The following is a 24,389-nucleotide window of genomic DNA, read 5'->3' as shown; positions in this document are numbered from 1 at the left end:
TGCCCTGCAGCATACAAGATACCACCTGGAATAGTAACATTCAGATATGAGAGAACTCCAAAAAGTTTGTGGAAAAGGTAAGTTTGTTTTGGTGTGAAAGTATCTTTAGATCCTTGCAGTTTTTTTGTAATACAATTTTCCATGCACTTTTGGAAAACCCTTTGGATGCATGGATTTCAAAAATGTTTGTACTAAAATAAACTCACCTTTTGGTTCCATTTTTTTCTGTGACCTTTTTGAAGTATGTGAATGTAGATAGGTACTAGGAAATAACCAAGGTTAAATTCACATTGCAAGAACCTGCATCTAGATAATGTAATTATCCAATGTGTTGGTCAACTCCATCTTTAACACTTACCCCCCACAGCACCAACCTAGACATTTAGAATAAGGGAACAAGCACATGCCCTCTCCATCCAAGGTTTGCCTTTCCAGGACCGACTTGATAGGTCATGATTAAATGTTTGAGCTCAGCCTATGGTGTCGGATTCCCTGAGTGTAAACCCCAGCTTAAGTTTTAAGGAATTAAGACTTCACATTCCTAAGTCTCAAATCCTTCATCTGTGAAAAGAGGATAATAAAGTTTTAATTTTAGAGGTGTGATGTGAGGAGTAAAGGAGACAGTATACAGGACTCACCAGTGCAGGGCATAGCATAAAGAAAGTTCTCAGTGTTAGGAATATTCTATAAATAAAGATATTAATATCATGAATATCTTTTCCTGGATGATTGATAGGAATTATCTTACCTCTTATTCAAATGGCTCAACTCTTTGGGCCATGACTATAATTTGATAGTATGACCCTATAGCACATAAATTCATACAAGATACATATTCTCACATATACTAACAAGTGTGGTAAATATGGGGATAATTTCTTTAAAAAAGGCCTAAATCACACGGTCGGGTGGTGCGTTCTCATAAATATCCTGATTTGACTTCAGTTTCTCCATCTGCAAAAGGGAGACTGTGTTCTCCAGAGAAACAGAACAATAGGAGATACCTGCCTATTCAGCCCCAGGATCTGCAGCTGGCAAGCTGGAGACCTGGGCGAGCTGATAGTGTAAGTTCTACTTTGAAAAAAGAAGACTTGTCTCAGCTTAAATAGGTAAGCAGAGGTTGTCTTAGCTCTTTTGTTGTATCCTGCTCTTCAGTTGATTGAATGAGGCCCATCCACATTAAAGAAGGCTTGATCTACTGATTCAGATGTTAATTGCATCTAGTAACACAAACACCTAGAGTAATGTTTAATCTATTGGGCACATGTCACCCAGCACAGAGACTAAAAGCCATGTTCTTTCTCATTTCCAAACTTCTGTTCAGGAAGAAATGCATAGGTGGGGGTGGAATGGGGGAGTATCAATAACAGATCTGGAATCCCACAGTCAGAGAGGACTTAAAATCAAAGAAACAAAACAGAACAAAATATCCACCATTTTTAACTCCAAAGACTTGAAGGCCACTGTCTTAGCCTGCTAGGGTTGGCGTAACAAAATACTGCAAACTGGCTTAAGTAATAGAAGTCAGTTTTCTTGCAGTACTAGAGGCAAGAAGTCCAAGATCAAGGTGCTGGCAGAGTTGATACTTTGAGGCCTGTCTCCTAGGTGTACAGATGGCTGTCTTCTCATTGTGTTCCCACATAGCCTTTCCTCTGTGTGTGCTTCCCTGGTGTCTCCTCCTCTAACCAGGAATCAGTCGTAATGGATTAGGGCCGCACCCTTATGACCTCATTTGATCTTTTTTTTTTTTTTTTTTAAAGATTTATTTATCTATTTGAAAATCAGAGATATAGAGAGAGGCAGAGAGAAAGAGAGAGAGGTCTTCCAGCCACTGGTTCACTCCCCAGGTAGCCGCAATGGCCGGAGGTGTGCCGATCCGAAGGCAAGAGCCAGGAACTTCTTCTGGGTCTCCTATGCAGGTGCAGGGGCCCAAGGACTTGGGCCATCTTCTACTGCTTTCCCAGGCCATAGCAGAAAGCTGGATTGGAAGAGGAGCAGCCAGGACTCCATATGGGATGCCGGCACTTCAGGCCAGGGTGTTAACCTGCTGTGCCACAGCTTCAGCCCCACACTCATTTAATCTTAATCATCCTCTTTAAAGGCCCTGTCTCCAAATACAGTGAAATTGGATGTTAAATATATGAATTTTGAGAGTACACAATTCAGTCTATAACAGCCAATCTTCTTTTTATATCCCTGGAACCAAAAGATACCCTGTTTGGTATTTATGTAGTCATGGCTCCCTCCAGCTCCAAAATGTTTAAAAGGACAAAATGAGTGGCTTAAGAAAATCATAATAATGAAAAGCATTTCTTTATCCTGAGACATTAAGCATTAAGTATTTGGTATTTCACAAAGAGAACTCAAAAAGTCAATTTTTTCATGAGTGCTTCTAGAGTACCTCTGATGTATTTGACATGCTACTTTTGGTAGAAAGGGCACTAAGATGGATAATGTGACCCCTGCTTTTGACATGTTGCAGTTTTGTAGGAGCATCTAAATGCACATACACAAACACACATAGTCCAAAGTACAAAGTGATCAATAAATGTCATGGAAAAACTAATAGGATATGTCATGGGGGTTTGGAAGAGAGGTAAATACAGGGTTAACCGTAATAATCCTTTATTGATTATTTGCCATGCTTTAGCACATGATTTCATAATTTTTTTAAAGATTATTTATTTGGAAGTCAGAGTTATAGAGAGAGAAGGAGAGGCAGAGAGAGGAAGGTCTTCCATCTGCTGGTTCACTCCCCAATTGGCTGCAAGGACCGGAGCTGTGCTGATCCAAAGTCAGGAGCCAGGAGCTTCTTCTGGATCTTCCATGCGGGTGCAAGGACTTGGGCCATTTTCTACTGTTTTCCCAATCCATAGCAGAGAGCTGGATCAGAAGTGGAGCAGCTGGGGCTCTTACCAGCGCCAATATGGGATGCTGGCACTGCAGGCAGTGGCTTTACCTGCTATGCCACAGCGCCGGCCCCCATCATGATTTTTAATTTTAGGATCTTCCATAATGAGATAGACCAAGTGCTGTATATATCAATGGACAAAGCATTGTGTTTGGTGCCCTCTCAGATGCAAAGTTGATTAATACACATGTTCTTTCCTCTAGAAATTAATAATGCAAATAGGCAAATGTATGAATGGGTGGTCAGCAGAACAAACTTCTGTCTGTGCTTGGGAAGTTGGAGAGTCATTACATTAGGTGACAGCAGCTTTGTGCACTGTTATTTGAGGAAAAGCTATAGATTTGCAGTGCCTTGGTGGCTCTTGGTGAATTGCTGGGTTACACCCTTCAGCATGAATTGACTGTGGGTGGGAAATTTTGTACTGAGACCAAGGAACTGTGACTGTTCAGGACAGCATCCAGCTAGAAGTGAGGTCTGACAATGTGGTCAGGCTCAGTTCCTTCCACTGCCTCCCAAACTAGAGGATGACTGAGGGCATTCCCTAGCCCTTCAATATGACCTGTGGCACAAAGAGGAAGTCCTGCTACTGGGGTAGCAGGAACCTGAATATCAGTTCTGGAACACATAGGAGAGATGACAAGGGTGCTTTAGGGCTTAAAAGTAGGAAAAGGGATCAGGTAAAATGAATCAGAGAGAGCAAGCCTAGAAAATAATGAGGGAGAGATGAGGTACACTGACAGATTAGTGAAAACAGGAACAGCTAGAGTATTGAGCAAGTGCAGTATGCCTCCAATAGCCAAGTAGGCCTTGGTGGAAGTGGCACAGGCTTCCAGAGCAGAGCTCCAAGACTTGCCCAAGCACACACCAGGGGTGAGCAACAGAGCTGAGACTGGAATCTGCTGGCCCCACTTAGCCACTCCTGTCCTCTTCTGTCTTTAGCTGACTGCAGTCAGCTAAACCTTAGTAGGTGCCTCTCCGGCCTGGGCTAGTTTTGGGGGAGAAACGGACTTTTGCTTTCCGGAGCAGTCTGAGGTATAATGGCTGGCCTCACCGGTACGTGCCTGCTTTGGTAACAAAACTGCCTCCGAGCGAGCCGGCGAGGTAGCTACCAGCAACCGCAGTTGTAGGGCCTGTGAAGCTCCTGGGCAGCCCGGGCTGGACCGAGCAGCGGGGCAGGGTAGCGCCTGGCAAACGGAGATTTGAGCCGCTGGTGGGCGGGGAACAGCCATTGTGACCTGCCGGGTCCCTCCCCACCCGGAGCACTGTGATGCTGCCGGGCAGCTGCCAGCCCGGCGTGTGCGTCCCCAGCCCCCCTCCCGCCTAGTGTCACAACAGCGGAGGCGGCGGTATCTGGAGCACTTGGGGCGGGCAGGCCCAGCGGGGAGGCGAGCAGGCGAGGAGAGCGGCCGCTATGGTGAGCCTAATTGGGGCGGGCGCCGGGGCCGGGGTCGGGGGGCACCTGCCTAGACCGGGGGTGGGGCAGACGGATCCTGCGTTTTGAATTCGCAGAGCTGGAAGCCTCCTGGGGGGAGTCAGCTCAGGGTCGAAGGGTCCGCGCCGTCGGGCAGAGGTCACCTTTTATCAATGAGGAAAGTAGACCAGGAAGTGAGATTTGCGCACGCAGGTGAGGGAACCCGGGCGGAGCGAGTGAGATTCTGAGTGACCCTCAGTGAGCAGCTTGCGGACCCCAGTAGGAAGAAAAGGGAAACCTTAGTGTTCCGGAAAGGTGATCTGGGCTAGGGCTGGGGCTGAGGAGTGATACGGTAAGGTCCCCAAATGTGACAGAGGACTCAGGACTTCACAGTCTTCCCCAGCCTCCTTTCCGGGGTCGTTCTCTGCTTCCCCGGGGCCATCTGCTTGGGTTTGCAGCCCCCACAGCTCCAGCGCGGTTAGTAGCTTCCCGGGCACCTGGTGCCGACTCCCCAGGTTGACCGCCCCCTGCCCCGGAGGCTAGGGGACCTCCAACTTCTGGCTGTGTTTCTAACTCTGGCTTAAGGGTCTCTGAGAGGCTCCTCCTCCCCCCATCTCTGTTCCTAGAGCAGATCTTATTTGCCAGAGAGGCCCCTTCCCCCCAACTTGCAGTCTCACTTTACAGAGTCTCCTCCTCCTGTCCCCGGTACCCACCATGGCAAGAGGACTAAAATACCCCTCCCAGAACGCTTGGAAACCCAGGAATCTTCCAGAGCCCTGACATTTCAGCAGTGGGGAGGGCAGTTGGAAAGGTTGGTGGAGGGTGGGGGCAGAACAGCCTATCTCAACAGCCAAGGTCAGGTTCTCTGGCACTCCTTGCTCCAGGTGTCAGTGATAGAACAGGCGGGGCAGAAGCCCTCTTCTCCTGACTACTGATATTTCTGAAAGCCCTTGGACCTTCTGGCTCAGCCCTAGCTGTGCTTCTGGCTCCAGGTCTGTCCAGTACCCTCCCTCTTCAAGCATACTCTCAGGCACACCTGGGAGCTTGAAGCATTTGGGAGAGTGGCCAGAGGAACCGATTTCTGCCTGATGCTCTGGGTGTGGAAAGAGCCAAGATGAGGGTTCAGAAGTTTGGCTCCTGGCTCTGCAGCTAATTGTGTGACTTAAAAAGGTCATGTAACCTCTCTGGACTGGTTTTTCTTATCTACTAAGTGAAGGGGGGTTGGGTTATAGTTCAACTTTCTGGGCTCCACATAGATTTTATTTTTAAAAACTTCTTCTATAAAGAATTTCAAGCATGTACAGAAGGAGAGTTAGTGGCATGAAAGTCATGTATGTATCATCCGATTTCAACAATTGCCAACTTCTGACCAGCTTCCTCTAATTTCTTCCCCACTCCATTATTTGATGCAAATCCTAGGCTGCATACTCTGGAACTGATGTTTGGTATTTATTGTATCTAGTGTGTAGCTAGTACTTTATAGTGTTCAAAGGGTCTTCTGTTGCATGTATTAATTTTTATCTGAATGTCATACTGACTCTCAGAGTAGAGCCTAAAGGAAGCTCACAGCAGGGAAACCAAGAGTCATAATCCAGCCCTCTGAGCAAACCTCAGTGTGTTCAATAGTTAGGATTCAGAAAATATCTGGTAAGTCAAACACTGAAACAGAAAAGTCTTATCTTAAATGTGCTTAAGAATTTAGAAATGTGCCTAAAAATTTTGAAAACCCATGGTTTAATATTTTGGAAAGGAAGTATCTTTTATTTATTATGAAACACTGAATTGTATGTAGTAAGTTCTACTTAGAAAACTTATTTACGTGCCCAGTACTGCCTTGAGATGCAAACATCTTTTATTGAACATTTCCCACTCACAGAACCTTTGACTCAGTCCTAAGAGCCTAGAGTGATACAGCTATAAGCCTTGCCCTCAACAATCCATCCCTCTGAACTGACTGTACTTCCTCCTGCAGCAGGTTGTTACAGACGGTTGACCCTCCATGTTCCGTGTTCTCCCTCCCCACAGGGATTGGGGGAGGTTTCCCTGGTGTTAAGGAGAATTCAATTGGCATTTCTGAGGTCCTGGATGAGAAATACCTAACTAATCCTTATGCATATTCTACAATGCATTCCTCTGGTTCCTAGGCAGATGAGTGTTTTTCTGTATGAATTTTCCCCCCTTCTCTGCAGTCACCCACTCCACCATACCACCAATTTCCTTTAGTGTTTCAATCCTGAAGCCTAAAGTCAAGGCCGGTAAAAAGCTGAGTAGGAACTTGAACTGACAACCTCTTCCTTCCAAAGACTCTGTTCTTAACTACAGGACTGTACCGTATCAGCAGGCTGATCCTATAACTGAGCATTCTTGTCTGCTCCCAATGTCCTTCTGGTGAGCAACTCTCCTGGGTACTGAGACTCAGGCACCTTTTTTGGGAAGTGATATGGAGAGCACTGGCCAAGTGCCCCAAGCCAAGCCCATGTCAGAGATACCAGGGCACAGAGAACATTTCTGGCGTTTATGGGGAGGTGAGGATATCTGTAACACAGCCTCTTTAACTCTATTTCTTTCTTTCTTTTTTTTTTTTTATTTTTTGACAGGCAGAGTGGACAGTGAGAGAGAAAGGTCTTCCTTTGCCGTTGGTTCACCTTTAAATGGCTGCCGCAGCCGGTGTGCTGCAGCTGGCGCACCGTGCTGATCCAATGGCAGGAGCCAGGTACTTCTCCTGGTCTCCCATAGGGTGCAGGGCCCAAGCACTTGGGCCATCCTCCACTGCCTTCCCTGGCCACAGCAGAGAGCTGGCCTGGAAGAGGGGCATCCGGGACAGAATCTGGCGCCCTGACCAGGACTAGAACCCGGTGTTCCGGCACCTCAAGGTGGAGGATTAGCCTAGTGAGCCATGGCGCCGGCTCTATTTCTTTTGGATTTGGTAGCACTAGTTCAGATGGGAATTGGCATCAAATGGCACCAGAGATCCTATCTCCCTTCCTTCTGTGTGTGAAGGAAGAGTGTTCCGGGGGCAAGGATGACACTGCTGTGTCTGCAGTCCTTTGACAGTCTGCCCAGTGCAGGAGGCATGACAGCTTTGCAGGGTCAGTGTATACATTCTGATCCGAGAGCACTGTGCAGGGTCCTCAAGGGGCTAGAGGTCACTGTCACATCCTCCCTTCCCATCACTAAGTGTTGGGATCCCAGAGGTTCCCCTCTGAGCAGGGGAACCTTGATCAACAGTGTTTCCCCTGATTAACAGAGCAATGGCTGGGGGCAAATCTGCTGGATAAATGAGAAAGAGCTGGTGAGTTTTGATGGGGACCTTCCTGGTTCAGGTCTGGCCCTTGCAGAGCTGGGGGACTGCAGTAGGGGTGTTAATGTCAGTGCTGAATGTCCTTTCTGAAGGCGCTCCTGAGTGACCATGAAAGTGAAAAATAATTTTTGAGGAGCAAAGAATAATGAATAGGGATGGGTGGGGGGATGTTCTCAGTGAGAGGAAGTGGATCAATGCTGTTTTTCCACCATGATGGCCCTGTCTGTAACCTTTGTGGCTGGCATTTTGCCTGTCTCCCTGTTAGAATTTCTCCCAGACAATGAGCTGGAGAAGAAAATGGGAGAGTGGAGTGGGCACAGAGTACATTCGTCCTTTACTGTCTTTCCTGCATTTGCCCACAGTGTCGGCTAAAGCCCAAGGAATTTTTTTTTAAAGATTTATTTTATTTTACTTACTTTAGGGAAAAACACAAAAAGAGATCTTCTGTTGCAGGTTCACTCCCCAAATGGCAGCATCCCCTGGCCAAAACTAGGAGCGTGGAAATCTTCTGGGTCTCCCACGTGGGTAGCAGGGGCCCAAGTACTTGGACATTCTCCACTGCTTTCCCAGCTACATTAACGGGGAGGTGGATTGGAAGCAGAGCAGCTGGAACTCAAGCTCTGATAATGGGATGCTGTGTTCCAGGTGGCGACTTAACCTGCTATGTTACAATGCCCCCACGCCCCATGACCCAGGAACTTTTGACATCACAGGGTCCCTTGTGCTGATGTTAACAACCCCCCCTGCAGTTCCTGATGTTGGTCTTATGTCAGCCTGAGCAATCTGAGCCCCTCTCCTGAGCCACTTTCACTTCACTAATGTTAATTTAGGTCAACTCTTTGCTCTTGCTGTTTCTGGCTTGCTATCTATCTTTGTTCTGTTCTGCGATTCCAAATATGCTCTAATTGAAGGCTTCAGAGCAGCGATAATTCAATCTTTGATGAATCACATTTGTTCTTGCTTTAATTATCCCTCCCTAAGACTGGATCCATGTTCCACTTGCTATCCCTGACCTAGGTCCTAAAATATATGTGATTTATTATTCTAGCCGGACAACTAGAAATAATTCAGTGTAATAATATGCTTCCTTCAAACAACTATGTGGCATTTGGATGCACAGATGATCAGGGGAGTGTAGATGAGTCTCAGGTTTTCACATGACATGCACTGCTGGCCTGTGTGCATTCCCTTTACAGATAATATGACAGTTTGGCTGTTTTGTGATATTTAGAAATGATTCAGAGCCTTCTTGTACTCAGAATAATAATTACCTGATATTAGCCCTCTGAGAATAAAGCAAAAGGAAATGGCTAATATTAAAATGAAAAGAATGTGATTGAAATAAGGAAGGGTCTTGCCATAGAATCATAAAAGGAAGGGCTGAAAAGTTCTAGAATTCCAGTTACTTCTTCAGTTTCCTGACCTCCTTAATGGAGAGTGAGCTTTGGGGAGCAAGGGTCCTCTGTTTTACTAACTGAATCCCCTGGTCCTGAGCACAGTGCTTGAATGCAGCAGGTACTCAATAAAGGTAGACTTGATTAGAAAGAAAAACCTCCCTGAAGGGGCTTGCGGTCCATTTAACAAGAAGAGTGACAGTGCATAAGAAGGTTACAGGAAAAGAACACCTAGGTTGGGTTCTTGAGGTAGACTTAGGAGCAGCGTGAAAGAGGCAGGAAACTTGAGGGCATCTGGAATATGGTGAGATGAATGCAATTATAGAGATGGAGGGCCCTGTGGGCGCACATTGCTGGGGCCCTGTGCTGGGCTTTTATGTTTTGGACTTCCTGGAGGGAGTGACATTTGACTTGAGACCTGAAGGGATGAAGGAGTTAGCCCAGTGCTGTTCAGTGCCTTCTTGAACATAAACCCACAAGAAGTATTTGTTGTAGGAATGAACAGAGTGGGTAACTTTTGTAGTCATCTCTACTAGATCTGTGTAAACAGGGTGTCATCCTTTTTTGAGGAAAGGAACTTCTAGGTCTGTCCATCTCCTTTAATTTCACTCTGGATTTTTGGGCTGAGGGGCTCCAGCAGCACACCAGGAAGCCTTCTTGCCTGTCAGGGACCAAGCACAATGGAATTTCTCTGAGCTGTACAAACCCAGATTCAAAATAGAAACGAGAGAGAGAGAGAGAGAGAGAGAGAGAGAGAGAGAGAGAGAGAAATAGTGTGTGAGTGAAGGAATGAGCTCCGATCAGCTGAAGAAAGGAGTCTGAAATATGAGTTTGGAGCAAACATATGACTTAAATAGCCACAGATGACCCTTGTCCCCACTCCCAGCTGTACACACTGTCCCTGGGAAACATACTATTGAGTCTATCAAGGAAGGGTGGCCCATTTTCCAAGAAGCCACCACAAGCTTTCTCAGTTCTCTGCTCTAGAGATTTTTTTCTTTGGAGTTTTGCTAAATAAGGGGCCATATTATCAAAAAACTATGTGGATTTCAGAATTTTTTTTGGCACCAAAATAAATTTTAAAAATGTTATTTATTTGAAAGGGAAAGAAAGAGATAGAGATATAGACAGATAGAGATCTTCAATCTACTTGTTTACTCCTCAAATACTCACAACAGCTAGGGCTGAGTCAGGCAAAAGCCAAGAGCCTAGAACTGAATCAAGCCTAGAACTCCCATATGGGTGGCAGGGACTCAAGTACTTTGGCCATTGCTTTCTGTCTCCAAAGTTGTCATTAGCAACAAACTATGGTCTGAAGCAGAGCTGGGACTCGAACCCAGACACTCCACTATGGGATGTGAATGTCCCAAGTTGCATCAGCCAAATACCTGCTTCTGTTTTTCCCTGTACTTTTTGAAGTCTCCATGTGTATACCTGGTATTGCTCTCTACTATCAGGCTTGCACTGATGTATACCCCAGTGCCTTGAATGTTCAGAGTGCAAGTGAGGCAGGAGGTTGTGTGGTGTAAAGGAAAGAACCCAAGCTGGAGTCAGAAGGCCTGGGTTCTAGTTCAGGCTCTTTTGCTGCAAAGCTGTGAAATACCGAATCTGTCCCTTTACCTCTTGAACTTCAACTTCTCATCTGTAAAGTAATGGGGAAAGAATCATACTAGGGTATTCAGGAGGCCAGTCCAGCTCTGGTATCCTGAATGTTCTGAGCTAGTTATGACAGATGGATGGCCTTTCCTGGGCTTCAGAACTGGCCCCCTAAGAGCATCAGCACTGAGTCTGCTCTGTGCTGCTTGTCTGTGTAGAACTGGCAGGCAGAGACTGGGATAGTGACCAGGCAGAGTGGCTGGAGTAGGTTAGCTCAGTGCCTGAGCTGGGGGAAGTCCATGGAAGAGCTTTGGATAACTCTGTGTGCCCTGAAGGAGCAGTTGTGAGAGGCCCGGCAGAGTGCTGAGAATGTATGCACATCAAAGAGCTCTGTGAACACTCATCTACCTTCAGATTTCACCTCTGATTTTTTTTTCATGTAACTTTAATTAATTAGTTTGAATGGTACACACACACACACACACACACACACAAAGGATTTTCACCCATTGGTTCACTCCCCAGATACCCACAACAGACAGGGAAGACTGGAACTCATTCCAGGCTTCCTATATCGGTGACAGAAACCCATCTATTTGAACTTTCATCTGCTGCCTCCCAGGGTGTGCATTAGCAGGAAGCTGGATTCAGGAGTGGAGCCAGGACTTGAACCCAGACTCTCCAATATTGGAGAGTTAGCTCTCATTTGTTGTTTCATTCCTCCAATGCCTGAAATGGCTGGGGCTGCACCATGCTGAAATCAGGAGCCAGGAACTCAATCTGGGTCTCTCATGTGGGTGGGTAGGGGTCCAACTACTTGAGTCATCATTGCAGCAGGTAGAATTGGAAGCAGAGCTGGTACTTGAAAATTACTCTGATATGGGATGCAAGTATTCCAAGTAATGTCTTGCTGGGCCAAATGATCACTCCCTTAAATGAACTTTAGTTATTTATGTTAAAAAGATTTATTTATTTATTTGAAAAGCAGAGTTATGGAGAAAGAGGGAGAGACAGAGACACACACACGGAGAAGTATCTTCTATCTGCTGGTTCACTCCCCAAATGGATGCAATGGCTGGGGCTAGACAGGCCAAAGCCTGGAGCCCAGAACTTCTTCTGAGTCTCCCATTTTTGTGCAGGGCCCTAAGCACTTGAGCCATCTTCCACTGCTTTCCCAGGCACATTAGCAGGGAACTGGATCAGAGGTGGAGCATCGGGGTCTTGAACCAGCCTCCATATGGGATGCTGGCATCATAGGTGGTGGCTTTACCCACTACCTCACAATGCTGGCCCCCATTCAATAAACTTTAAAATCCTGTTTTCCCTCTCAAATGATTATATGAAATGGAGCAAGGAGAACCCATACCATCTCATAATAAGGCAGTTAAGTGAGTGATGACCCTACTCCTATTTTTCTGTTTCCTTTTTTAATTTTTAGTAGGGTGTACTATAATACCACTAAAAGTGGTATGATGCCACCCTTATAGCTATCATCTAGACACACTAAGAATTATTTTTTCCTATTTTTACTTTACTTCCTGCCTCTGTTAAAGTATTTTAAAGTGCATACATCATGACATTTTATGCCTTAATTTTTCAGGTACAACTCTAACAAACAAGGATATTTTCATAGTTATTCACATTTTTCTTACCATGCCTAATAAAATTCATCAATTTGTCCCCCAAATATTTTGATTTGGTCAAGGCAGAATTCTAAGTTCACATACTATACATGGTTGTTACACTTCTTAAATTTTCTTTTGATATGGAATAGTCTCCTCCACCACCTTTACTTTTCATGAATTAAAAAAGCTGGATGAAGTTTCCCTGTAGAATGTTCCATCTCTTGGATTTATTTTGTTTCCTCATGTGACTTGACTTGTCTCTTTGATCTTTATGTTTCCTGTGACGAAGAAGCTAAATCTACAAGTTTAGCAGATTAAGGCTGATTTTTTTTTTTTTTTTTTGATTGAGAGATGGATAGAAAGAGACCCCATCTGCTGGTTTACTCTCCAAATGCCTGCAGTGATGGGGGCTGGGCTGGGACTGGGCCAGGAGCCAGGAACTAAGATCAGGTCTCTGACCTGGGTGGGAAAAACCCAACTCCCTGAGCTGTCATCACTGCTGCCCTGGGTGTGCATTAGCAGGAAGCCAGAACCTGGAATCAATCTCAGATACTCCAGTGTAGGATGAAGGTGTCTTAACTGCTAGGCTAAGTACCCACTCCAAGGCTGAGTATTTTTGACAAGAATTCCTTATGGGTGGTATTCTACATGTTCTATTGCCCTTAATGTCTGGTTGGGTCACTATTAGTGGTGGTTAAGATGGATCAGTGTTAGGTTGCTGACCCTTGTCACCAGTCACTTTTTGACTGGAAGTAACAATGATTCTTTGGCTCTATGTAAATGTCTAGTTCACCATCAGCTTTTCACCTAATGGTGTTGACATCTGTGTTCAAATCACTTTTGTGGTTGGAAACTGTATTTCATAATCTGTCATTACTTCAACATTGGTGAGCATTCTTCTGCTAAGAAAAGGAAATTTCTGGGGTCTGTGTTGTGTGGCATAGCAGGTGCTGGCATCCCTTGTGGGCACCAGTTCTTGTCCTGGCTGCTTCACTTCTGATCCAGCTCCCTGTTAATATACCTGGGAAATCAGCAGAGGATGGCCCAAGAGTTTGGGCCTCTGCACCGTGTGGGAGACCTGGAAGAAGCTCTTGGACCCTGGCTTCAACTTGGCCCAGCCCCAGCTGCTGCAACCATATTGGGAGTGAACCAGTGGATAGATCTGTCTCTCTGTCTCTGTAATTCTGCCTTTCAAATAAATAAATAAATAAGTCTTTTAAAAAAAGAAAAAGAAAAGGAAATTTCCCTAATTATCAGGGCTCTTTGGATAGGGACAAATGACTTTTTCTCTGAGATTTTTCCTTTTTAATAATGGTAAGGAGTTGTGAATTTTTTATATATGTCCTGTTTCAATTAAATACTGTCATTATTCTTTTTGGTGCTTTGATTATCTTGTCTTTGGCAGTGGCTTGGACATTATCCCAGCCTTGGTTAGCTTCTGTGATTTCTGGTACTCTAAGATGTTCCTGGCTCATCTTGTATTTTCTTTGTATCAGGCCTAGAAGCCTGCATTTCTCCAAGGAACTTTGGCTTCTGTTAGTGGGAAATGGCATTGAGAGAACTTCCTTTTATTTTGATTGGTATAGCTATTCTTGACATTTGGGAACACCTATGAACCTGTCAGTCATTTCTGGGTCTATGTTATACTTGTCTATTTTATATAAATTTTGTTTTATTCTTTTTTTTTTTTTGGTGGGGGGGGTTTCTTTTTTTTTTTTTTTATCTTTTATTTAATGAATATAAATTTCCAAAGTACGACTCATGTGTTACAATGGCTTCCCCCCCCATACCGTCCCTCCCACCCACAACCCTCCCCTTTCCCACTCCCTCTCCCCTTCCATTCACATCAAGATTCATTTTCGATTATCTTAATATACAGAAGATCAGCTTAGTATACCTTAAGTAAGTATTTCAACAGTTTGCTCCCACACAGAAACATAAAGTGAAAAATAATAGATGATTTTTTTTAAATGATGATGAAATCAGATCAGACCTATTGTCATGTTTAATCCCAGTGAGAGTCAAGTTGGGAATTGATAATTTCTTTCTTTCTTTTTCTTTTTCTTTTTTTTTTTTACAGAAGATCAGTTTAGTGTACATTAAGTAAAGATTTCAGTCATTTGCACCCCCATAGAAACACAAAGTGAAATATACTGTTTGAGTACTCGTTATAGCATTAAGCCTCAGTGTACAGCACGTTAAGGACAGAGATCCTACATGAGGAGTAAGTGCACAGTGACTCCTGTTGTTGACTTTACCAATTGACACTCCTGTTTATGGCATCAGTAATCTCCCTATGCACCAGTTATGAGTTTCCAAGGCTATGGAAGCCCCTTGAGTTCTCCGACTCTTATCTTGTTTAGACACGGTCATAGTCAAAGTGGAGGTTCTCTCCTCCCTTCAGAGAAAGGCACCTCCCTCTTTGAAGACCTGTTCTTTCCACTGGGATCTCACTCACAGAGATCTTTTTGCCAGAGTGTCTTGGCTTTCCATGCCTGAAATACTCTCATGGGCTTTTGTTTTATTCTTAAGAGGGGTATATGTGTGTATGTGTGTGTGTGGGGGGGAGAGTGGGAGAGGGAGGGAGAACTTGATTTAGTCTGTGAAGATTGACAAATTTGTTAGTATGAGACTAAAGAGGTCATCAAAAGAGGCTGAAAACATTGCCATCACTGGCAGTTTCAGGTCCCCAAGGCTCTTTGCCCTTTCTCCTATGATATTTGATTTTCCCAAAATATCACTACATCCTCCGTGGAAAGAACAAGAGTGCTGCAGAAGGGGGCTCTGACGGTCAGATTGGAGACATAGCAGCACTGTAGATAGGGCTAGGGGGGTGGTTGGGATATGGTGGTGATGATGGGGGCACAAGGTTCAGAAAGTTGAAGGTCAGGGCCACAGAGGAGACTGTCTCCTAGAAGGAGAACGTATAGGATCAGGCTCTTTTCAGGCCCCTTAACATCTCCTCAGTTTCAGACACGTCCCTAGGGAGCCACAGTTGCTTGCTAAATTTGAGGCAGTTCTGGGTTGATGATGTGCCAGTGTGGGCTGGTTTCTAGGTGAACACTGCTCCTCTTAGGCTTGAATTGGGTCCTCTGATGGAGGCAGAGCAGAGACCCTCTGATAAAGGACAAAGGAATGGAGGCCTGAGATCTCACACTTCCCATACATCTTTCAGGTGTAGACAAAAGTGTGCAAGGTGATGTCATAATGAAAATGATATCGGTAAAGGAAACAGGAACAATCTTGGTTAACTTATGATTTTCAGATAAGAGAAGGCTGAGTAACTCAGCCAGGGTCACACACACATCATAGCAAGTAAGAAGTAGGTTGAGAAGGTTAGATTTGAACCCTGAGTAAGCAGTTTTGTGAGGGAAGCCTTTCTCTGGACACTCAGGGAGCACCCTCGCCCCCCGCCCCCACCAGACTGTGCAGGCCTGTGTTACATACTGGCTGCTGTAGAGACCTGTGGTCCGTCTTTCCCAAAGGTAAGAGCTGTGTGTCACTCAGATCTAGCACAGAGACAGGTGTAAGAGTAGTCCTGACAACTCTGGCTCTTAGAAATGTTGCTCAGTGAGCTGCTCTGCTTGTCATGCCTGGAGGATCCTCCAAGTTTCCAGAAATTCCATACTTTGAGGTGGACTCTGCTTGTTTCCATGCCCAGCCACGTTCTCTGGAGGCTCTGCTGCTGGCTTGTGTTACCTGGAGATGGAAAATGCCAGGTCAGGTCATGGATAAGAATAGAAACCCACAGACCAGCACATGCTTCCCTGCTGGGCTCTGGCCAGGCATCATAGGCACGGAGCCACCTTATGTGGGTCAGTTCCCTGCTGCGGCCAGGGTGTGGGTGTGGGTGTGGGTGTGGGTGATGCATCCATCTTCCAGCAAAACATCATGTGGGTTTTTATTCTCTCTCTCTTTCTCTGTCTCTCTCTCTCTCACACACAGACACACCCTTCCCCTCATCTTAAACTCTCAATACTAGAACCAATCAGGTAATTGTGCTTCATAGAGAACACTCTAAAAGTTAGTTGTATTTAACACTTGGCCTGACACAGGCAAGGGAACAGGTTAGATTTTCCAATTTCTTAGCATTCAAGGAAGGCCTGATCCTAACCCACCAGCCATTTCCTGGATGGCGTTTCAATCCTTTCTTATTTCTGCCTTGTAACGATAGCACTAATGACACCCATGATACAGACTTCCAGAATGTGTTGGGCCCACAAGTGTTCATCTCTTCCATGATGTTCCGACTCTGTGTATGCGTGATGTCTCAGAAGTCAGGGTTTAGGAACACATGTGTATGCTGCCGCTGCATCTGCTAGTTCAAGGATTTTCCTGCTGTTATCGTTTGTTCTTCCTTTGGCTTTCTTCATCAGTACAGGAGCCTTATGGTTTGGAATTAGGCCCTTATTTCATTATGTCATCTCTACATATGCCCTCTTTTTTAAAAAGATTTATTTTGACAGGGTGACAGAGAGAGAGAGATTGAGAGAGAGAACATTCCACCTCCTGGTTCACTCTGCAGATGGTTTCAATGGCCAGATCTGGGCCAGGTAGAAAGCAGGAGCTGGGAACTTCATCCAGGTCTCCCATGTGGGTGGCAGGATCCCCAACACTTGAGCCATCTTCTGCTGCTTTTCTTAGGCCATTATCAGGGAACTGGGTTATAAATGGAGCAGCCAGGACACAAACAAGTCCATGTGGGCTGCCAGCATGGCAGGCAGTGGCTTTACCTGCTATACCACAACGCTGGTCCCGCCCTCTTTTTTTTTTTTTTTTTTTCATTTTCCTGTAAAAAAGATTAACACTGGAAAGTGACCTTCAGAAAAAAAACAAACAAACAAACAAACAAACACAAAATAGCTGTCTTCTTTGGAACCAAGTTTTGGTCTAGGTGCAGCGGTGCCCAGGCAATTGAAACTTCAGATACCATCCTGTTACAAGGACGCCTGGCTGGAGGAATGGCTATCTTGTAAGTTGAATGCCTAGTTCTCAGATGTGGTCCCTCAGTCCATTGCCAGGGGCCTAGGGCTCTCTAACCTTGGTGCTATTCTCTCTCCACAGAGGGAATGCATATCAGTCCACGTGGGCCAAGCAGGAGTTCAGATTGGTAATGCCTGCTGGGAGCTCTTCTGCCTAGAACATGGCATCCAGGCAGATGGCACCTTTGGCACTCAGGCCAGCAAGATCAACGATGATGACTCCTTTACCACCTTTTTCAGTGAGACTGGCAATGGGAAGCATGTACCCCGGGCTGTCATGGTAGATCTGGAGCCAACTGTGGTAGGTGAGTATTGACTGAGATCTCTGCAGAAAATAACTTGGCACTGGAGGCCTTGGCCTGCTGTAACTAAGGAGGCAGCAATTTCAATGAAAGATAGGGTGACTCAGCTAGAGCCCAGCAGTACACATGAGTACTGCCAGCTCCTTGGGTCTCTACTGTCCTGGGGAATCTTATAATAGGGAACAAGGGTCTGAACTAATCTCTGTAGAATAAAATGCCCTCTATTTAAATCCCTTATGCCTACTAAGAGACTGAAATAGAAGATTGTTAGTAAATACTAAGAAAAATAAAACCAAATTATTTGGGAAATTGTAAGAAGCCCTCAAATAAGACAGTTTCCCAAAGCATAGGCTTCTGATTCTGTAATAATTTCAGACTGTCCTTACAGGTCTGGTATTACCTTTGAAGTATCTTATTTACAAAATTATATAACAGCAGGTGCATACGTTCACAACCAGGGGTTGCTATAGTTCTAGAATGAACTTTGTTCAGATTTAGGGAAACAAAGAGGAATTCCTACTTCTTTTATCTTGCTGCTCAATAGTGCCACTTCCTCTTAGTCAGCTTCAAATCTGGGTCCTCTAGCAATGGGTAGACAAATTCCACAGAGATGTCTGGGCAAATGCCTGTGAGGCCTGATCACTGATTTCTAGGGGCAAAAGACCACATACAGGTATTCCACCCCCTGGATGCTTTGTACAGATGCAAAAAATTCAGGTGGCCTTCCCAGGCCACTGCACAGATGGCTGAGTTCTCTGGACAAGGGGGAGTACAGGAATCATGAAATAGAGGGGAGATGGAGATAGGGCTGATTAAGTTCAGCCTTCCCTGTGTCTACTTTGTGGGGAGCTTTGGAGGTTAGAACTCCCTTGAAAACCTCTCTAGGGCTCCTGAAGACCCGAGCATAGCTATGCTTAAAAGTTATTCTGGGATTCACTCAGTGTTTGACATATATTATTGTTGCCTTGGGATGTAGGTGAAGGAAGTGACAGTTCCTGGTAGGGCCAAGGATCTGGGCAGGTCACCCTGAATCTTTCTCTGTGTCCCTAGAACATTTTAATGCAAGTAAAATGATCAATTGTTGGCATAAAGTATAATTTTGCAGCATGAAAGAAAAAACAAATTGTAGCCAATGTAGCCAATGAGGGGTCAAGGTGGAAGGAGAGACTATCATTTGTTGTTGGGTAAGCTTTGTAAACCCAAGGCATTTTAAAGTTCTAGCTAGCAGAGCAGTTGCTTCTCATTGCCTGCTTGAATCCCAGCCTCTGTCTCTGTTGGTGGAATTTTCTTAGCCTTTTGCCAGTTTCTCATAGGGTTGTCTGGTTTCACTTCATTATAGTTTCACACTCAGGGACAACAGAAGAGTATCATGTGGTACGCTAACCAGGAGGGAGGCTTCTCCCTGGAAACCAGGTGGTAAGACTTAAGGGTCCCTCCTCTCCTGGCAGATGAGGTTCGGGCAGGAACCTACCGCCAGCTCTTCCATCCTGAGCAGCTGATAACAGGAAAGGAGGATGCAGCTAACAACTATGCCCGGGGTCACTACACAGTGGGCAAGGAGAGCATCGATCTGGTGCTGGACCGCATACGGAAGCTGGTAAGCATTGACCAGGACACAGGCTTGGTGAACATACTTGTATTCATACCTCTGCTTTTAAAACATTTTTCTTTTCATTTTATTTGAAAGGCAGACAGAGAAAGATATACAGACAGAAATCTTCCACCTACTGGTTTACTCCTCAAGTGCCTGCAACAGCTGAGGCTGAACCAGCCTGAAGCCAGGAGCTTGAAATTTAATCTGGGTTTCACCACTTGGATGGCAGGGACCCAAGTACCTCAGCCATCACCTGCTGCCTCCTAGGGTGCACATTAAGAGGAAGCTGGAATTAGGAGGGGAGCTAGGACTTGAACTCAGGCACTCCTGATGGAATGAGATGAGATGTTAGGCATCTCAAGAGGTGTCTCTGTCTCTCTGTCTTTCAAATAAAATGAACATAAAAGTAAAAAATGGTAACTATAACTATACCTTGAATGCCATAAACATACATGGCTATAAAATTTCTGTAGTTAATAAAAATTGTTTAGACCCTTTAGGTTTCCTGACTCCATTTTTATTTTTGAAATTTGTACCTTGGGGGCAGGCGCTGTGGCATAGTGGGTAAAGCCACTGCCTGTAGTGCCAGCATCCCATATGGGGGCCAATTTGAGTCCTGTCTGCACCACTTCCAATCCAGCTCTCTTCTATGGCCTGGGAAAGCAGCAGATGATGGCCCAAGTCCAGGACCCCTGCACCTGCATGGGAGACTCGGAAGAAGCTCCTGGCTCCTGACTTTGGATCGGCACAGCTCTGACCATTGTGGCCATCTTAGGGGAGTGAACCCGCAGATGGAAGACCTCTCTGTCTTTCTGCCTTTCAAAGAAATAAGTAAATCTTTAAAAAAAGAAAGAAAAGAAATTGGTACCCCTAGTCAGCTACCAATTTTAGTATATGTGCTGCCTAAGTTGGGTCCAGATGTGTAGGTCAGCATTTCCCACAAAATCATATGAGAAGAGAAGGGAGGTGGGCCAGTTGGATCTCTCAAAGGACCAAGTCACTAATCCCTGTGGTTCTGAAGCTTTCATTCCTGATGTACCTGGGGGCTTGTGCATGTGTGGTTTGTCACCCCATGTTTTGGCTATTGTTCCCAACATCAAAATAACTGCTTTTGTGTTTCCTTATTCCTTCAGGTGTTAGGATTTCATTCACAAAAACTTGAGGGATAGGATAGGGCTCACAGAGTGGGCTTACCTGGCTTCATAGTTTCTTCTTATGTTCTACTCTTTCCAGACAGATGCTTGCTCTGGCTTGCAAGGCTTCCTTATCTTCCACAGTTTTGGTGGAGGCACCGGCTCTGGCTTTACCTCTCTGCTGATGGAACGTCTCTCCCTTGATTATGGCAAGAAGTCCAAGCTAGAGTTTGCTATCTACCCAGCCCCCCAGGTCTCAACTGCAGTGGTTGAGCCCTACAACTCCATCCTGACCACCCACACTACACTGGAACATTCAGATTGTGCTTTCATGGTGGATAATGAAGCCATTTATGACATCTGCCGCAGGAACCTAGACATCGAGCGCCCTACCTATACCAATCTCAACCGCCTCATCAGCCAGATTGTGTCCTCAATCACTGCCTCTCTTCGCTTTGATGGGGCCCTTAATGTGGACCTCACTGAATTCCAAACCAACTTGGTGCCCTACCCCCGCATCCACTTTCCACTGGTTACCTATGCCCCCATCATCTCTGCTGAGAAAGCATATCATGAACAGCTCTCTGTGGCTGAAATAACCAGCTCCTGCTTTGAGCCCAACAGCCAGATGGTGAAGTGCGATCCAAGACACGGCAAGTACATGGCCTGCTGCATGCTCTACCGGGGGGACGTGGTGCCCAAGGATGTGAACGTTGCTATTGCTGCCATCAAGACAAAGAGAACCATCCAGTTTGTAGACTGGTGCCCCACAGGTTTCAAGGTGAGCAGTGATGCCTTAGGGAAGGGAAGGGAGATTGCCAAGGATAAGAGAGAATGATATTTTAGACTAAGATACATACAGTTGCATAGGAGCTTCAGATTTGTTGTGATATGAGGCGACGGATTTAGGTAACATTAATTTCACTCACCTTTGGTTGAGACACAAATATTGCTGAAGCCATTTTAGAAAATGTTTGAATTTTGTACTTTTTTTTTTTTTAGAAAACATTTATTTAATGAATACAAAATTCATAGGTATAGCTTTAGGAATATAGCAGTTTCCCCCCTCCATACCCACCCTCCCACCCCCACACCCATCCCACCCCGTACTCCCTCTCCCATCCCATATTTCATTAAGGTTCATTTTTAATTATCTTTATATACAGAACACCAGCTCTATATTAAGTAAATATTTTAATAATTTGGACCCACATGCATATGCAAAATATAGAGTACTGTTTGAGAACAAATTTTACAGTTAATTCTCATAGTACAACTCATTAAGGACAGAGGTCTTACATGGGAAGTAAGTGCACAGTGACTCCTGAGGTTTTAACAATTGACACTCTGATTTATGACATCAGTGGTCACCTGAGGCCTATGACATGAGCTGCCAAGAGAGGCCTTTTGAGTCCACAAACTCTGTCAGTATCTAGACAGGGCCATAAACCAAGAGGAAGTTTTCTCCTCCCATCAGAGAAAGGTACCTCCTTCTTTGATGGCCCCTTCTTTCCACTGGGATCTCACAGAGATCCTTCCTGTAGATCTTTTTTTGCCATGATGTCTTGGCTTCCCATGCCTAAAATGCTGTCATGGGCTTTTCAGCTTGATCCGAATGCCTTAAGGGCTTATTCTTAGGTCAGAGTGCTGTTTAGGGTGTTTGTCATTCTGTGAGTCTGCTATGTGGACTGTTTCCCATGTTGGAACATTCTCTCCTTTTTAATTCTATCTATTGTTATTACCAGACACTGGTCTTATTTATGTGATTCCTTTGACACTTATTCCTATCTATATGATCAATTACACTTAATATGATCACTTTAGTATATAAGATGGCATTAGAACCACCCTACTTAATGTATTTGGAGTCCCATGATGAGTTTTTAGCTTTACCCTTAGGCGTAAGTCCGTGGGAATGTGTGCCGAAGTGGAGCTTGGTACTATTTTTAATTGGTTAATCATCTTTGATTTTTTTTTTTAATTGAAGAATAAGTAAATGATTTGGTCCTGTTCTGAATCACAGTGCTTTTGTGGTTTCCTTTTAAGCTTAGGCTGCCTGAGGTTGATTTTAGTGGATATTTTACACTTCAGGTACATCATCATTTTGTGGTCATTTTAACCTTAGAATTTACCAAATTACTCAAGTTGTGAAAGAAGTATAATTCCCTCCTTTAACAAAATATATATCTCCCAGTTTTTCTTGAAGAATTAAATATCTATCCTGTAAATCTTCATTTGCAGTAACAATGAAATAGTTGTATTATATGATTGTGAATCACTGGTGTTTGGAAGCCCTGCCATTTTCCATTATTATTAACCGGGAGTAGGAAGAAACTGAGGAAGTCAAGTGGCCTGTCTCAGGTTGGGGTTCACAGTCTGGAAAGTACCAGACTTTGAGGATCAGTAGTAGGGGAGATACAGAACAGCTGGGGAAGCCCCTGAGCTCCAAGAGCAGTGAATGTTGAATGTTAGAAGCCACCATTTGAGTTGGATTGGCAGAGCATGCAGTCTGGCTCTCTGCATGTGAGCTACTTGACCACTGTGTCCTGTGTTTCCAAAGCCTTTTGTCAGGTAACTGTCATATCATTCATCATAACTGCTCCCAAGTCATGTCTTTAATAATTCAAAAGTTTACTGAGCACCTGTTATATACCACGGGTGGTTGCATAAGTAGCTGGAGGTAAAGTATTGGCTTTGGTTTGGGATAATATATGTGGGGAGAAGAGCGATTTCTAGGAAAGTAGCCTTACATTAGGATTGGGCTGGGGTCGACTTGGAGACCCTGACATACTACCAGTAAGGAATCCCGTTTTCCAGATACCTTTCAGGTCTTTATTGATTGCTCTGGAATATCCCTATAGCTTTCAAACAACCTTTTACCCTTTTGCAGAGAAACCTCTGTAAATTTGCTTACTAAATAGCTAAAGTGGAACTTCAGATGACAATGTAGGAAAAATAGCTTCGAGTTCAGAAACTGATTTGCCTCTAAAAAGGAATATATTTCCCATTTAGAGATAAACATGTACTGGGCACTACCCACTTAATCTCTCTTTTTTTTTAAACTTTTATTTATACCCACTTAATCTCATTCATTGCTCTCCTTTGTCTACTTACTACTCTCCACCTACATTTTTCTTTCTCATCAGCTCTATTCTCCTATTTTTTCTCCTTTGCAGAGTCTTTAGATTCCCCAGAACTTCCTCTGAATCTTCTGTACTAAACCCCACTTGCTTTTACTTTCTTCAGTGTTCAACTTTATCTCCGTGTCTCCAACTTCCCAGTTCTCTCTGTCCATGTTCCACCCAGAGGTCCCAGTCCCACACCATGACCATGTCTTGCTGCTACACCTGGTGACCAATATGCTGCTGTCGTGAGTTGTTCTTTGGATGACATGTATCTTCCTCTTTCTGGTTCCCAGGTGGGCATCAACTACCAGCCTCCCACAGTGGTGCCAGGAGGGGACCTGGCCAAAGTCCAGAGGGCTGTCTGCATGTTGAGTAACACCACGGCAATTGCAGAGGCTTGGGCCCGCCTTGACCATAAATTCGACCTAATGTATGCCAAGCGGGCCTTTGTGCATTGGTATGTTGGAGAGGGGATGGAAGAAGGAGAATTTTCCGAGGCCAGGGAGGATCTGGCTGCCCTGGAGAAGGATTATGAAGAAGTGGGGACTGATTCATTTGAAGAAGAAAATGAAGGGGAGGAATTTTAAATATACAACCTCTCCCTTGGCTGTGTCTCTTTTATTTATGCTGCTCCGCCGAAAGCACATTTATAACTACTCAAGAGTAACACCATTCTCCTGCCCCCTTCTGATTCCTGTCTGTATAGGAGCAAGGTGTTGAAACAGCAAATATGGGGCATGGGATTGGGCCAGAAATGGATGCTGAGCTCTATCAGATCCTCTGCTAAATGAAAGCAGCTTTGTGTCACATGGGAAAAGAGGGCTACTGTCTCTGGGTGAGGGTGAAGCCAAGTTACACACGTGAGGAGGCCTCATCAGGAGCTAAGTTTTAGATTAGGCTGAATCTGCTCCAAGACATAGCCTGCTGGCTGGGGAATGGTAAAACATATGGAGAAAGAAAAGACCTGGACATTGGGAAGGTTCCAGGGAGAGAGTGGGTAGAAGTTCATGGTTTT

The 24,389-nt window shown here is 44.9% G+C and overlaps 1 protein-coding gene across 3 annotated transcripts; it reads left to right on the top strand.

Annotated features, from left to right (window-relative positions):
• TUBA8 (tubulin alpha 8) lies at positions 1-23,980 on the top strand. Of its 3 annotated transcripts, XM_070049089.1 has the most exons (6): positions 3,748-3,964; positions 17,122-17,210; positions 17,303-17,525; positions 18,971-19,119; positions 20,350-21,030; positions 23,668-23,980. In XM_070049089.1, exons 3-6 carry the CDS (start codon positions 17,498-17,500, stop codon positions 23,959-23,961), a joined length of 1,152 nt encoding a protein of 383 aa, XP_069905190.1. In that variant the 5' UTR covers positions 3,748-3,964; positions 17,122-17,210; positions 17,303-17,497; the 3' UTR covers positions 23,962-23,980. The 3 variants fall into 3 exon arrangements, with proteins under 3 accessions (XP_069905191.1, XP_069905190.1, XP_008248372.1); XM_070049090.1 differs by lacking the exons at positions 3,748-3,964; positions 17,122-17,210 and adding an exon at positions 1-77; XM_008250150.4 differs by lacking the exon at positions 17,122-17,210 and having other exon boundaries at positions 3,823-4,325.
• Positions 23,981-24,389: the final 409 nt, after the last annotated feature.

Source organism: Oryctolagus cuniculus, chromosome 9 (genome assembly GCF_964237555.1).
Source record: "Oryctolagus cuniculus chromosome 9, mOryCun1.1, whole genome shotgun sequence".
Classification (NCBI taxonomy): Eukaryota; Metazoa; Chordata; class Mammalia; order Lagomorpha; family Leporidae; genus Oryctolagus; species Oryctolagus cuniculus.
The sequence above is the reverse complement of the archived record's forward strand: the minus strand, read 5'-3'. Positions and strand labels throughout refer to the sequence as shown.

What these genes read in the sequence shown, in the direction of transcription:
- TUBA8 (XM_008250150.4), top strand. An exon ending in TGGACCGCATACGGAAGCTG is followed by an intron (nt 19,120 to 20,349) that starts GTAAGCATTGAC and finishes TACTCTTTCCAG; the next exon opens with ACAGATGCTTGCTCTGGCTT. An exon ending in GGTGCCCCACAGGTTTCAAG is followed by an intron (nt 21,031 to 23,667) that starts GTGAGCAGTGAT and finishes TCTGGTTCCCAG; the next exon opens with GTGGGCATCAACTACCAGCC.